The following is a 14807-nucleotide window of genomic DNA, read 5'->3' as shown; positions in this document are numbered from 1 at the left end:
CCCACACGTTTGGTTAGGGAAAGATGGCGGTGATAATGAAGTTCTAGCAACGGCCTGAAGGGGCGCATACGGCGTTGACGTATTTTACATGTGTAAAAAACTAAGGACGTAAAATACCTAGTATTTTACATGTCTAAAACCGTGTAATTTACATTGAGTATTTTACGTGCCCAACCCTGCTCATGACCATTTCAGGCGGCGATGTTGGCAACGCTGATCGTGGCGTTGACTTCTGTGGTGTTATTGTAGTTTCGGAGCAAGCGGCGGAAGTGGAGATTGTTTTGTAGCAGATTAATCGAAAGGGCACTCGAGAATTGCGTGGCAAGATGGTTTTACTGGGACAAATAAGAAATGTATACAAATTTGCCTCCGCACGTTGTAGCGCAATCACTTAAATTATAACGAATCTTTCTGCCCTAACCTCTCTTTACGCCTCTCATCAGCACACATGGAGATATCAAGTTTCTTGAATCAAAATTATATACATTATATTTATATTAAATTGATAACAAAATTATAAAATAACTCTTAATATAATTATATTAGAATTACATTAAAATTACCAGTATGATGCTATAACAAGTTTCTTGTTGTTGACAAAATTAGCGAGACATGTGTGGCAATGACAATTTTACTGCTGTTGATTTTCAGATGCTACCGGCTGTGCAACAGACACTCGTGCACAGGCATTTTCACACAAGCAGGGTAGCCAGTAGAGTGCAATCCGGCCGTTACAAAATCACAATCAACAAGGACAAGCCACTGACGTACGAGATGGCAAATCCGCCTCATTACATCGCTCACAGGAAATCCTGGAATGCTTGGAACACCTGTACGTCATCACTAGAGAAAAGCCCTCTATTATGAAAGAGGATTCTAATATAAGACAGCAGGTTTTCAACGTCCAAATTCAATCGCAAATCTTTTTACGCAACAATTACACGATCCAACGATCGAGTTTCGCTCCAAGGGCAATAAATTCATGCTGGAACCAACAGACGACGTCTATTAATTTGGCAGAAACTCTGCTATCTCATATTAGGGGACTTTCCTCTATTTCTTTTTAATGAGAAATATGCGTTTCGGTCTCTTGCAATTTTAACGAGTACATTGGTCCTTGTAGCAAATATCAAGGATGGGAACAGACCAGCCGAGACGGCCGTAGAAGATATGTTCATTCGACAGTTCATGAAGGGGACGTGGCACAATTTGTTCGCGAGCGAAATCATCATTAAGCGGCAGCACAACATTATTAGGATAGCTGGTATCATCGCGCGCGGCTTAACACCTTATAAAATATATTTCCTAACTGGCTATACCGAGGAACTTCTGAGCTACTGGCTTCAGTGTCCGGTTAAAGTGGAATTGGTCACGATTGACAATAAGAAACAAATGATATTCAAATATATATAGAAAACAGTATATATAAATAGTAAACTATATGTAAATACAATAAGTCCTTGTTAATAAACCAGATTTTAAAATAATTTCCAATATTCATACGAAAAATGGTAAATAACTTTTTAATTTATTTTTTCGACGACTTTCTTGCTATGGTATTTTGATTCGCGAATTTCAGGACACCCTGTATAAATATATACTACTGTAATAGTCAATGGTGCTTAGCTCGTCTTCCTTGCAGAGGCGCGGTAGAAGAATTACAAGAGCTTTGCTTTTATTTTTTGTATGTCATCCATTTATTTTGCATTACTTATAATAAATCGTTACATTCGATCATGACTCAAACGCAGCCCATATACAATCATTGCATCTTTATGATGGAGAAGAGAAATCATACATCGTACGAAAGGATTACTCAAGTAAAATTAAAAAGGATATTCAAGAGCAGACAGAGCATTCAAACGTGACATAGTATAATAATGTTACATATTCTCTACTAGAGACCACACTCTCTCCTTCGTTATATGCCATTACAACTCTTATGTATTCATCCGGTGTTCGATCAGGATCGTGTAGCTTTCTCCTGCCGCATTTGTACTTTCATTCTCGTCTCATTGAGTATTAACATTTTACATGGATGTGTCTGTGACGAAGAATATTATTACTTGATCTTCACTTCATACGTGTCCCATAATTTACTGTTGGATGATGAATGAAACATTAACCGAATTATTAATTATTATCATTAACTGAATTACTGTATAGAAAAATTGTGTAGTGTGCGTACGGTAGTGTTAATGTGACGATGTAATCACAGAACTGTATTAAATGATACTTAGGATGAAACCACCTTTCCATACGTTATTCTGGAAATGTGCATCGATAAGATGAATTAATACAATTTTATAGTCGTACATTTTATATAATACTACATATAAACTAAACATATTACATATTATTTACAATGTAACTTATAAGTAAAGCGATGTGAGTTTAATCCCAAATATAAGTAACATTACTTTTATGTACAGAACAACAATTTTCTTTGCCATCTAAATTCGTATGAGGATCAAGTAATAAGTCTTTCGACAGATGAGGGATTATTGATACAAATGATAGATTCTCGGAAGAGAGAGAGAGAGATAGAGAGAGAGAGCTTACACGAAACCCGATTGAAATCGCGAATTTTCAAGCGCAGAGATGTAATTGATCTTATATGATGGACGCAACAATTATGTTCCAATGTCTACGAATTTTTTTTTTGATCGCTCTTTTTATAAAAGTACAGGCTGAAATGTGCTGTGCTCGTCTTATCCTTTTTTTTTCATATTCTAGTACAACTTAGTATTCTTAACTATGGAAGTCAGATTTTGACGCTATATCGCAATACTATATAGAATAATAACTTTCTGATTCAATGCGTTTTAAGTAAAGAAGTGTAAAATTTAGAGTAGAATCCTACATCGTGTTTCATTGCTTACAATAGAGTATATATCGCTAAAAATTTCCGGTTATTAATTAACTGTATAATTTTTATAATTTTTGAATGTTTTAATATTCATTGTTAGAAATGAAACGTGTCTACCGAGTAGAGATATTCATAAACATTGTCCATTCATTAAAATCATATAAAATTATTGTATTATATTGTAATCATATTATTACATATACATACATATATGTATGTAAAAGAGATATACATACACATATACATATACCATATCATATATTATATATATACATATATGTATATATTATATTTTTCAAGTATCATTACATTGATACCTAATATTGTATATAATAATGCAATATAATATATAATATATAATAACTATATAATATATAAACCATATAAACTGATTTGTAATCGTAAACAATTACAACTTTTGTTTAATAACCGGAAATTACAAAAAGATACTACAAGTAAAAGAATTTACTTATGGTACTTACGGTTTTGATCAATGTTTGCAAAAACTATGTCAAATTTAAGGGATTGACAATTACGTATTATTCTATGTCAAATTGCGCGTACAGCGTCCCTTCTTTCATGTTTATATATTTATATATCTATATGCTTAAGTCGTTACATGTAATGTGCCCGTGCATTTATGAAGAGAATCGCGGGCATTAATCCTACTCATATCAATTGAAATTATATCGAAAGTATAGCTAAGCACTCGAAAAGCAACAGAACAGAGCGTTCACATTGTACAAGACTTTAAAAAGTCGCTATATCGATTGATTCAAGTAAAAATACCTACTTAATATTAAGTAATGTCTAAAAGAAAAAAAAAGAGAACTAAGATTTGAACGCGCTGCTTGAGCTCAGAACGTTGAAAATTAATGTATTCAGAGAAACATCTGTAATGCATCATTCGAGATTTCTTAGAAGCTTAAATGGTGTTTTCCCTCACTAGCTTGATTTAAAGCAATTTAGCAGCTTCTTGACAACGTATAGATAAAGATTACGTTACTATTACGTTACGCTACAGAGTTTGATGAATCCTTATTAATCGCTTGTCCGCTTAATGTCTCGAATGTCCGTAATAATACTAGTTCAAACCGACGTATCATCGAATTCGGATTCTCGGAGTTTATTTAGAGCCGTGTAATATAATACTATGAAGCTACGGACCTCGTCGCGACTCATCGCAAATGCTGTTGCAATTTCCGAAAATACAGTGTCATCACAAAATGCATCACTTCCGAGATTGTACATTTTTGCTCCTTGCAGAATGGAATGGAGATTTCTGATACTTAAAATATTGGTAAGAGTAAAATTACTGTCTTTTGCGAGATCGCGCGCGCGCGCGTCGGCTACACAAATTACAATTCCATATACTTGTTGCAAGTAAAAGCAGAGGATAAGTAGAATAATACAAGAATTACTTATGATAAATACATTTCAAATAACCCTTTTAATAAAATGATAAAATGACGTAGGCCAACAGCCTATCGCCGACACTGTAAGAGCGTTACAAAGCTTTTCTTTATTGAAATCCGTAAAATGAGGATAGTCCGTTAGAACTATCCGTTTATTGTCAAGCTTAGATAATTATCTTATTCCTCGCTAATGACGTCATCTATCAACATTTACATCATAGAAAGCAAATGTATACGTTGTTTTCGAGTAGAATGGATACTATTAAAATTGCTAAAATGAAATGTTGTGTTAATCTACCGTTGGAAAATAAGGGTAAATTTTACGGTTTAAGATAATTCCATTTAATTCGTACGGATAGCACACCCAGTTAAAAATAACGTTACGATAATCCTCTAATTATTTAATTATTTGAAAGTATTAAATATCGAATGTGCCGTGATTTTTTTATGCAATGTAATTGTGATTACATATACAATTAACTTATCCAGAGATGTATAGATCTCTATTATATCTACTTTATATAATACGTCTCGCACATTATTCCAATGTCTAAGAACTTCGTCAGCGAAATCGTTCGTGTTACGCGTGTGAAGTTTTACAAAATTCTCGCGAATGACGCCAATAAAAAAACCATATGTACAATCTGCCGCCCGACGGGCTGGGAGGGAAGAAAACTAACTTCGATCAGGATTCATCAAACTTTCGTTACAGTACATATGCATAATTTCCCTTAAGGTGCCACTATATATGCCTTGTAGGAGAAACGAGAGAACACGTTATCCTAATTATAATGTTATAGCGTAAGATTTTTCTCGTGATACAAATTTATCGTTAAACCGTTGCACTTGTGATTTCGCAGTGATTTTCGCGTGTCGTGCATGATAAAATTATTCTCATTGAACAATTAGCGTTCTGAGAAGGCGATGATTTCAGAAGCGGCGGAGTAACGCGATAATATTATATCTGTGAGACACGAATTCACATTGATTGACTCAACGAATTCAGTTGATTACTTTCAGATACGTTTCGATACATCAGTGGACTCGCCGACCGATTCTGAAAAGACGATAATGCTGTGGCGAATACAATCAAATGTCCCTGGTGAATATAATTACATAAGAATTAAATTACTGATTCACGCATATAAATAGATAGACGTCATTTTTCCTTCATTTAGGTGCAAGTCAACCGTACGAAATATACGTCTCGCGAGGTATAATTTTCCTTCATAAGGAAAAACAATTTGTCAGTTTCTTTCTACGATATGATTCAGGATCGGCTAAGGACCGTCGTTCTGCAAAATCATCGCGTTCTACGAATGCGAGATGAGTGCTCGTGTTACCTAAGTTAAAGTATATATTATCTGAATCATTAATCTTCTCGAGAGCTTCCGTTACTTCAAAGCTAATATATCTGAAATACTATGGCGTAGGCGGCTTTGCGCGACAGCCAAAAATGCATGAGAGCACATGTGTTTGTGTTGACCGACTTGCTTCGCTCTCCCTCGTTCACAAAGCAAAAGTGTGCCGCTGTATGTGCGCCGTACCCGCACGTTTCTTCAGTTCTTCGTCATCTTCTTCTTCCCCTTTCTTTCTATCTTTTTACGTAACTGATTTTATTACACGTCGGAGACCGACCGGACAAAGTCCCGACGGTTACTTTTCTCATTCGCACATATTACAATTAATCATTACACATTTACCCTAAAACGTAATCCGTATCTGTATCCACGTATTTCAAAAGAATCGAATAGCGATTGATACAACATATACACCCATGTTTTTTTCCGTTTTCCTTTTTCTTCGCTAGAGTTAGATTAAGAGACAATTACAGAGTGATCTTTACGGACGAAGCGATGAAAATACCCATGCAATCTCGAATACTGCTGGTAAAATTGTGGTTTTCGCGCCGCTTCTCGCGTCATATCCTGTAATTGTTCGGGGGGAACGAATTTATCTTTTTTTTTGCAAAAGAAAAACGCTTCTAATCCGAAGGAGAATTCTCTGCACATTTAATGATCGCCAAATCCGCCACGGAATATTCCATTTACCGCGAAAGAAAAACATAGGTACTTTCATGCCGCAAATACATTTCCACATTCGATACACTAGTTTAGAGACATTACGAATTGTACTAATTTTCTTTTGCTACGTGATACATCATAATATTAAAAGAGGAGCGAGTTTAAAATGATTATTATCATACTTGTCTTCCTTTCTTTTTTTTTATAAGATATAAGAGAAATTATAAAATTTTCCAGATATTTTCATCGTTATATTATTATCGGAGAAAAATCCGCCATATCTCACCTTCTAGTTTATCTTTGTTCCGACGGTTTTAAATTAGGCCCAGAGCAGCCGGCAATTGATCTCAATACACCACGTCATTCGCTTGCCATGTGAAAACGTGCTTAATACAAAGGAATATACAAATACCAAATAGATGCCGCCTCTTTTCTCATCGAGATAAGTAAAACTATAACGTAATTACCTACTTTATACAACATTTACTACACACATGTCTTTGATAAACTAATCTTTTACTTGTATAATTCAGTTGTTGGAATCCCGAATTAACGTACAAACTAAAACCTTTCACTCTTTCAAATGGAAAATTTGTTATATTTTTGGTCGTCGATTGTGCCGCGAAACGAGATCAATTTAATTCTCTATACTAGAATACTCATAAAATATTAATTTACGAATAACAGTTTGTGCATGAACTTATGTATCTTCCCAATCTTGTTCGGTACCGTTCACGTTTGATGTTATACTGCTTTGCGAATCAACGTGTGACTATAATTACATTGTTTATCGCACATTATAATAACCTAAAAAATATTTTTATGAGATCTGCACATATACCAATGACAGGCGGAAAATTTAAGTATTTGTGCACCTTGCTCAATAATTTTGAAAAAGAAAGAAATTACGAAATAACCCATACAGCATGCATGTCTAAAAGACATCTTTAAGGCGTACGTGTTGTTTGGGAATGCACGAAGCACGATATTGAATTCTACTCTGTAACGCGGTATTACAGAATCCAAGTATATATGTCGTATTAAATAATTTAATACAAATTCCCATTGTTCTTTAAAGCAAGGATAAAGCTGTATATTAATTGCAAAATCCCATCGTCATATTTACAACAGATATATAAAGAAAATTATATCTACATTCTTAGTACATGGATGTTCATTATTGCTGCAAGAAAGAAAATTAAAGAGTAGATTACATACAGCAATATAAAAAAAGGTGTTCCCCCTATTTCGATAAAACTTTCGCTGAATCGGTGTACATCTGCGTGTAAAGTGTTGTAAATATAGATTGCACAATTCAATCATTTGCGATAGATAAATAAATGAAAAATAAAAGTTGCAAATAAAGCTTCGGTAAATCCGAAGAGAGAGATTTTTAACGTGCAAGTACAGTTGCACTGCAATCATGCGTTCAAAAAAATATTGCCTATTTTACAATATCGTTAAAACTGCTAATAGACGTGCTACGGTAACTAAAATAATTAGAGCTTACCCATTGTTTCTTTTTTTGGTAGCTGCGACTAAGGATAAGCAAGGTGTCATGCGAATAGAAATGCAGTGGCGGAAAGAACGCGAAGACGCTCGCGCGCGAGTGTATGAAAGAAAGAAAATATAATATTCCTTCGTGTTCCTTATGGTGGCAACTGAATTAACAAGTAGTAGATTGTGATACGGAGCGCATATACATTAATAATCAGACCCGAACGGATACCTAAAATGTGGGGCGAATGTTGAACTGATCTCACTTGACGTTATGACAGACGTGTGTGATGAACATCATTACATTATATCGTACTTACAAATACACCCGCTACAATATCATCTATATATGTTTTCTTGTTTTCATCTTATATAACATTACGATATTATATCAATATATACGTGGCCAATAGAACAGATTTGTACTTGCATTGAAATTGTTTTAAGTCGATCACTCCAATCACTTCGCACAGCCCAGTATAGCATGTATGTTTTCACATCTTTTTTTGTTTTCGTTTTGTTTAAAAATACAATTCTTTTCTTCTTTTTTTTCTCATTGTGTGGATGGCAGCATTCTTATCAAAAGGTTGGCTTGGAGAATGTTGTAATGACATTTAGGAAGGGACGAAGAGAGGTTTCCTTTAAGGTATGTGTCTCTCTCTCTCTCTTTTTTTTTCTCTCTCTCTAGTACACCGCTACTAGGTCCATTTACTAATAAATGTGTGAATTTGTTCCAATTGTGTTAAATGTCGATATCACAGAGGCTTCTTGATCGGAATATCGTCGTTTTCATTTTCTTTACCTTTTTTTTTTGTAGGAAAATAGGTATCTACACATATTACGATGGTAAGTAGAGAGGTTACAATAATCTTTAGGCGTGGGAGTAAGATAGCTCTTAAAAATGCAATACACTATACATGGGCTAGCTAAACGCATTACAACACGGCTCCCTTCACCTGGTCGTTAGAATTGTGTGTCCGTCGGTATCCCGTCGACAGCGATCGCTGTTGGTTGAATGTGCGGCAATGTATGGAGTATTTGTGTATGTGTAACATTCGCTATTGTAGTAAGAGTAATGCGAGTGATATTGCTAGAGCCAGAAGTAGAGAAGAAGTGATGCAAATCCTTTTTTTTCCCCCTTTTTTATCTTCGTCATTGATTCCTCGTCTTCTTACGGTTACTTGGGCCTAGTTCGCAGCGGCTGCTACCTGCGTGAGATCAAACCGTTGCTTGTTCCTACCGTCGGTGTCATTTCTAATTCCACTAACAGAGGAAAGTGATCTGAAAGAAGAGACCAGACGTCAACCCTCGACCTCGCTAAGCGGGGTGGAAAACTACACGAAAGAACACAAGATAAAACTCACCCGATGGAACATGGGGATGAGGACATCCTACCACTTTATGCTCTTTAAACCATTCTGGGCTCAGTGGACCTAAGAGGCCCAGCGGCACCATACTTTGTTTCGAATAGAAAATGTAATCTATTATTCCTTTAAACTCGAATCTGCAAGCAAAGCAAATTGCATTAAATATCCGTACATACGTTTCGTGTACGCGTAAAGTAGTATATAAGGCTGTACTTACGTGTAATTGGTGTAGGGCATAATGTCCTCGCTATAGGCGGATGCAAGCTTGAAAGAATGCGTGAATTCGTTGGGTTTATCGCAGCCAGAGATCTTTTGTAAACACGACTTGTATGCTAGATCCTTAAAATCACGATGATCGGCCGCCACACGTCCGGATGTAAGAAACTCGATCACACCTGCGCCAGTGATTTATTACCATTAATATGGGCTCCTACCAATCGCGTACATTAACTGCATTATTAAGCAACGCAACAGCTGGTTTCTAAGAAAGCTTTAAATGAAATTATCAATAGGCGCGTTACCAGAATCAGGTAGGGAATTGAAGTCGCCACAAAGCAGTAGTTGAACGTTGGAAGAGTCAGGCTTGTGGCCGGGTCTGAACGACTGGCCAGCTTGGTCCAAAATGGAACGTAATTCATTGCTCAGCATCATCGTCTGTATCAATTTTACATCGCAGAATTCGGGATCCCAATGGATGTGCGCCGTACAAACTAGAATTGGTTGTTGCACTTGTACCGGATCAGATGGAACACCTGCAAAATAAGGTGAAGCCGAGCTGTGCTCAGAGGACCTCAAACAATTTACCAGAATCTTATAAATTAATAGGATCTTGGAAGAAGACAGAATGGGAAACACAAGAACAATTTATACCTCATTTCCTGATTGAATATTTTATTTGGATACATTAGAATATTGCAACGTTATAAAAATATACATATCTCGTGTTTTGCCAACGTAAATTTATTACAATATCTTGATACATCGAAAAGTCACGAATATTCGATCGTTGCTACAATTTCCTTGTGCTTTGCATATTTTTATTCCTGAATCGATCGTTTTATCGAAGTTATTCAAATGTTGTACATAGTCATATTGTTTATAAAGTTTTAACATGTCGCGTGCTAAGTGAAAAATACATTTTTAATTAAGGGCAACTAAATATACGTGTAAACACTGGGCATGAAATTAACATAGTGATGATACTCTAGAAACAATTCGTTATTTAATAATTAATTAAAATAGCCTTACAGCCCACGAGCGACAAGATTTGGACAAGGATAACATAAGTTAATATCATAAATTTTATTTAGAAATTGTATAACAAAAATGGTTTAATTGAATGTTAGCACTAAACATAACGTACGCTCATATGTTATCGCCACATACGAAATAAGCATGTCTGCCAAAACGTGCTTATCAAGACATATAATTCGGGAAACGATTTAAAAACACGATAAAATCCACTGCATCGACAAAGGGTAGAGATAAATTTTGCCTTATTACATAATCATTGGCACCAATCTATGTGTAAAAACAAAATATGCTTCCTGCGCAGATCCGAGAGGTTTATTTGCAGTCAGGCATGAAACCTGTATATACAGCCAATATAAATTCCTTACTTAAAATATAATTATCAACGTAAATACGCCGTAGAGAAGCAAACACGGATACGCTATGAGAAGCTTCTGGTCTTCTTCCCCCGACATGGTGGAGAAGAGTCTAGAAGCAGAGAGGGACGCCCAGGCGACAGCCAGGACCGCCAGGACCAGGCCCATCGGACCTCGCAGCGTGGTGAAGATACTGAGGCCCGCCAGAACGACCACCGGCAGCAGGCAGTAGCCCAGCACGGACGCGACCGACGACAGAGTGATGTTGTTGCTGCTGCTGCTCATCAGGGATTGCAGAATGTACATGAGTATGCAGGAGGTCATGGCCAGTCCGTACACGTAGCCGAAGTGCGCCTTGGAGCCAGCCAGTAGGAGAAACGCCGCGAGGACCAGGCAGAACGCCACGGGCCCCGCCAGATCCGAGTCCTGCAGCAGGTAACTCGCGTCGTCGATCTGCCCTTTCCTGTGGAAGGGATTCAACACAGCCAGAGTCTTCTGTATTATCCGATCGGGATCGATGCCGAGCTCCTCCAGCAGGGGCGGCTCGTCCTCCTCCTCCCCGAAGCCGGTGGTGCCTGAAAGAGTGCCACAAATGTCCCAAGGTTCCTCGCGCATATCGACTATTCCAATCCTCGAGCGGACGTCACGATACGACAAGCTGTACAACAAGCTGCCCGTCGTTCTGAATTTTCATTTCCGAGACTTTCCCTCCAAGAGTATTCCAACGGCACGCGACTTCCGCGTCCGAGATACTTGCAGCCCATTGTCAATTTGTCGCGCGTCACGCACACGCGTCATTCCGCTCGAGGACGAGACAAGCGGGCGCGACGCGTCCCGATCTCTCTACCTTTCGTATAGTCGTCCTGCGCGAACAGGCTGCCGCTGTACGGGCTCTGCGTGGGGTCCAGGAAGCTCTTCTGCCCGTACGAGTAATCGCCGGGCATCTGCTCGTACGTCTGGAACTCGAATTGTTGGTTAGGTTGACCGAAACCGGACGCCTCGAAGTTGAACTGGCCCTGCGGCGGCTGCGGCGGCGACTGCTGCTGCTGGGCCCAGTAATTGCTGTCCTGACCGGCGTACCCGGACATCCCGTCGCCGTTATCGATGCGCTCGTTCTTGTCTCTCAGCGAATTCCACCCAGCCAGGCCCAGCCAGGGATCCGAGCGACTCGAGACAACACACACACCGACCGTGGCGCAGGTTAGGTTAGGTTAGGTTTGGATCCAGCGCTGCGAAGTAACGTCGACGACGTTGTTACCGGACATCGCAGCTGATCGCAGCGCGCTTGTAGCGACTCTCGGTAAAGCGGCAACCTGCCCCCGCATCTTGCGAAGCAACGTTTCTCGAACAGGGAGTACAAGGTACGTGTAATTTTTCTTAGGCTTCGAAACCGTTTTCTCTGAAGGAAACTTTACTCAAGAGAAGGAGCGGAAACGATGAGAAACGCCCGAGAGGGTTTCGGAATGGCCGTCGAGTAAGGTTTTCCTCGGAGAAGCAGGTTTCGGAAATACGCCCAGGCAGCAACGTCACGTGATTATCACGTCGATAAGTAGTGATTAGTGGTCCTCGACGTCATATACCCAATAACTGACGTTTAAGATACGTTAATATTCTAACGTAATAATAACGTAAATTTAAAGACGTTTATAATACGTTTATAATACGCGGGCGCGCGAGCGCCAGCTTCTGAGTAGTTCGCCGACCGCCGCTAGGCCGCGCATGGTGGCGGCCAAAAACTCGGAAGCAAAATCCAGTCTCGTAGGGTATAAAAGGAGGCCCGCGTGGAAGCCAGGGGAAGTATTCCAGTGGGTTAACCCCTTTATACCCTTTTATACCCTACGAGACTGGATTTTGCTTCCGAGTTTTTGGCCGAACTACTCAGAATCTGGCGCCCGCGCGTGCGTCGCGCAGTGCCGATTGCCATTTTGTGCCGGATAAATTACATATCAGCAATAAATAAATGTAAAATAAATATGTACTATATATTTTTTATTTTTTCTAAAATATTAAAATGACGTCTTTCTTACGTCAAAATAGAGTAAAAAGGTTATAATAACACGTCATTTTCACGTTTCGTTATGACGTCTGTGGGCTGTGACTTATTCCCGTCATTTTTACGTTATTATTACGTACTCATAAAAGGATAAATGACGTTACGACTGACCAAAAATTAACGTGAAAATCACGTGACGTTGCTGCCTGGGACGTAACCTTAAAACGCACTGTTCAAACGCGTTCAAATGAACGTCACTCCACTCTTTTCTTCATTTCTCTTCGCCAATGATCGTTGAATCTTCCTGCGTTGCGCCTCTTCCCTCTTTTATGACGATTTCGAATTATATAATTACACGGGATGCTGGAGTGATTCTGCACTTTCGCACCTTTTGCACTTAAAACTGTCTGTTTCGTGGAGAGATTTGTGTAATACACAAATTAAATGGCACGTGTACAGATGATCGAAAGCAGCTTGCTATTCCGGCTAAATTAAAGAACAATATGACATCACTGAAACTAAGTTTGTAAGTCTAATAAAAAATAATAGCGAGCAACACACATACTACATGTACTGTATGTATGTGTTGCTCACTATTATTTTTTATTAGCCTTACAAACTTAGTTTCAGTGATGCCATATTGTTCTTTCATTTGGCCGGAACAGCAAGCTGCTCTCGATCTGTACACGTAAGCCATTTAATTTGTATATTACACAAATGTTTCCGCGAACTGACAGTTTTTAGGTTAGAAAGGTGCAAAAGTGCAGAATCACTCCAGCATCCCCTTAAATATGTGAGCAAAAGGGGCCCCTCGGGGAGGGACTTTACCCGCGCGAAACTGCGGGAGCTCGTCGTCTTTCAGCTCGATTCACAATCTCGCCCTGCGCGTTATTAATTGCGAGGGTTGATTAAGGTGAAATGAAGCGGGATACCGCGGCGCTGCGATATCAAGTTATCAGTACACAATTAGAACATTCATCAGCGTTAAGAGAGTGTAAATCCCGAATCTTCGGAGCGAGAGCTCGGGCTCGGCTCGGCCCGAGCCTGTAATAAGGCCCGTAAATTAGCGCCGCTGATACTCTCCCGTATCTGCGCAATTACAGCAGATTAATGCCGTATTTATTTTCCGGTGCCGATAAATTCCCCGCGTCCGACCGACCGACCGACCGACCGGCCGGCCGGCTGGAAATCGCCCGGCTAGAAAACACTTTGCCGCAACAAGTACGCGCGCGGAGCGTTCCACGAGCGGAGAGCGAGAGGAGTGTACGTCGGTACTTTTTTTTTTCAAATCCTCCTCCGAGTCCGTATTAAAAAAATATATATATGGCCGATGATGAAGAGCCTTTCAATACAGACGCGTAATTTCCGTTTTTTTTTTGTTGGAAAACGGAGGGTTTACGTGGGAATAAAGTTGTGCAAACGCGACAGAGAGTCAATAGCAGCCCGGAGTGAAAAGCTTGGCGATTTCACGGGGCCTGTGTGGTACGCGATTGCTCCTTCGCCCCCGCGAGCGGAATTGATATCGCGGGGGTACACAGCCGCGATTCAACCTTTACGGTATATTAACTCACTCGTGACTTAAGTAATTCCCGGCACGTGGTAGGAAGTAAAGTTGCTCGCGATGAAGGAGATGCTAACGGTACGATCCTGAGATGGTCATTCGAAATTAACGCCTGAGTGCCTCCATTACCGGAAATCGGCGTGTTAACCCGTGTCACTGACCTTCTCGATCGATTAATCGTTCCGTGAGATAATTTACTCGCCGTTGTCGATAATTGTTGAGAAAAAAAATATATACAGGGTGTTATGTAATACCCGCATCAACGCTTATTGTGGGATAGAGTGGACTAGACTAAGTCGAAAAGTCCTGTACCACTTTGCAGGTTTTGCAATAGTTAACGAGTTATTAATTATTAAAAATCGCTGCCTTAGGCCGGTCCACTGCCCAATTCAAACGTGCGGCGAGATCGATCGATCGTTACTAGGCGCGCAGAGAGTTGTAACGATCGATCGATCTCGCCGCACGTTTGAATTG

At 39.3% G+C, this 14807-nt stretch overlaps 3 protein-coding genes across 3 annotated transcripts in view; 1 reads left to right on the top strand and 2 right to left on the bottom strand.

Moving 5' to 3' along the window:
• The first annotated feature begins 61 nt into the window (after positions 1-61).
• On the top strand, positions 62-1496 carry LOC105560910 (28S ribosomal protein S24, mitochondrial). Its single transcript, XM_012010420.1, has 3 exons — positions 62-353; positions 652-832; positions 1124-1496. The coding sequence occupies exons 1-3, from the start codon at positions 327-329 to the stop codon at positions 1411-1413; spliced, it is 498 nt and encodes a 165-aa protein (XP_011865810.1). The 5' UTR covers positions 62-326; the 3' UTR covers positions 1414-1496.
• Positions 1497-4300: 2804 nt separating this feature from the next.
• Positions 4301-14807, bottom strand: part of LOC105560909 (CCR4-NOT transcription complex subunit 6-like) — a 584882-nt gene continuing 574375 nt past the window's right edge. Inside the window, exons 7-10 of the mRNA XM_012010419.1 lie at positions 9694-9924; positions 9390-9567; positions 9170-9309; positions 4301-9086 (exon numbers count right to left, since the gene is read on the bottom strand). Coding sequence (XP_011865809.1) covers positions 9010-9086; positions 9170-9309; positions 9390-9567; positions 9694-9924 — 626 coding nt within the window. The 3' untranslated portion in view covers positions 4301-9009. The remainder of the gene's footprint in view (positions 9087-9169; positions 9310-9389; positions 9568-9693; positions 9925-14807) is intronic.
• Positions 10047-12221, bottom strand: LOC105560906 (protein YIPF5). Its single transcript, XM_012010417.1, has 2 exons — positions 11627-12221; positions 10047-11354 (listed from the first exon to the last, which is right to left on the bottom strand). Exons 1-2 carry the CDS (start codon positions 11865-11867, stop codon positions 10792-10794), a joined length of 804 nt encoding a protein of 267 aa, XP_011865807.1. The 5' UTR covers positions 11868-12221; the 3' UTR covers positions 10047-10791.

The sequence above is a fragment of the Vollenhovia emeryi genome, unplaced genomic scaffold (assembly GCF_000949405.1).
Source record: "Vollenhovia emeryi isolate VEMERY1.0 unplaced genomic scaffold, V.emery_V1.0 DF939217.1, whole genome shotgun sequence".
Taxonomy (NCBI): Eukaryota; Metazoa; Arthropoda; class Insecta; order Hymenoptera; family Formicidae; genus Vollenhovia; species Vollenhovia emeryi.
Note: the sequence above shows the minus strand (reverse complement) of the source record. Positions and strands in the feature narration are given on the sequence as shown.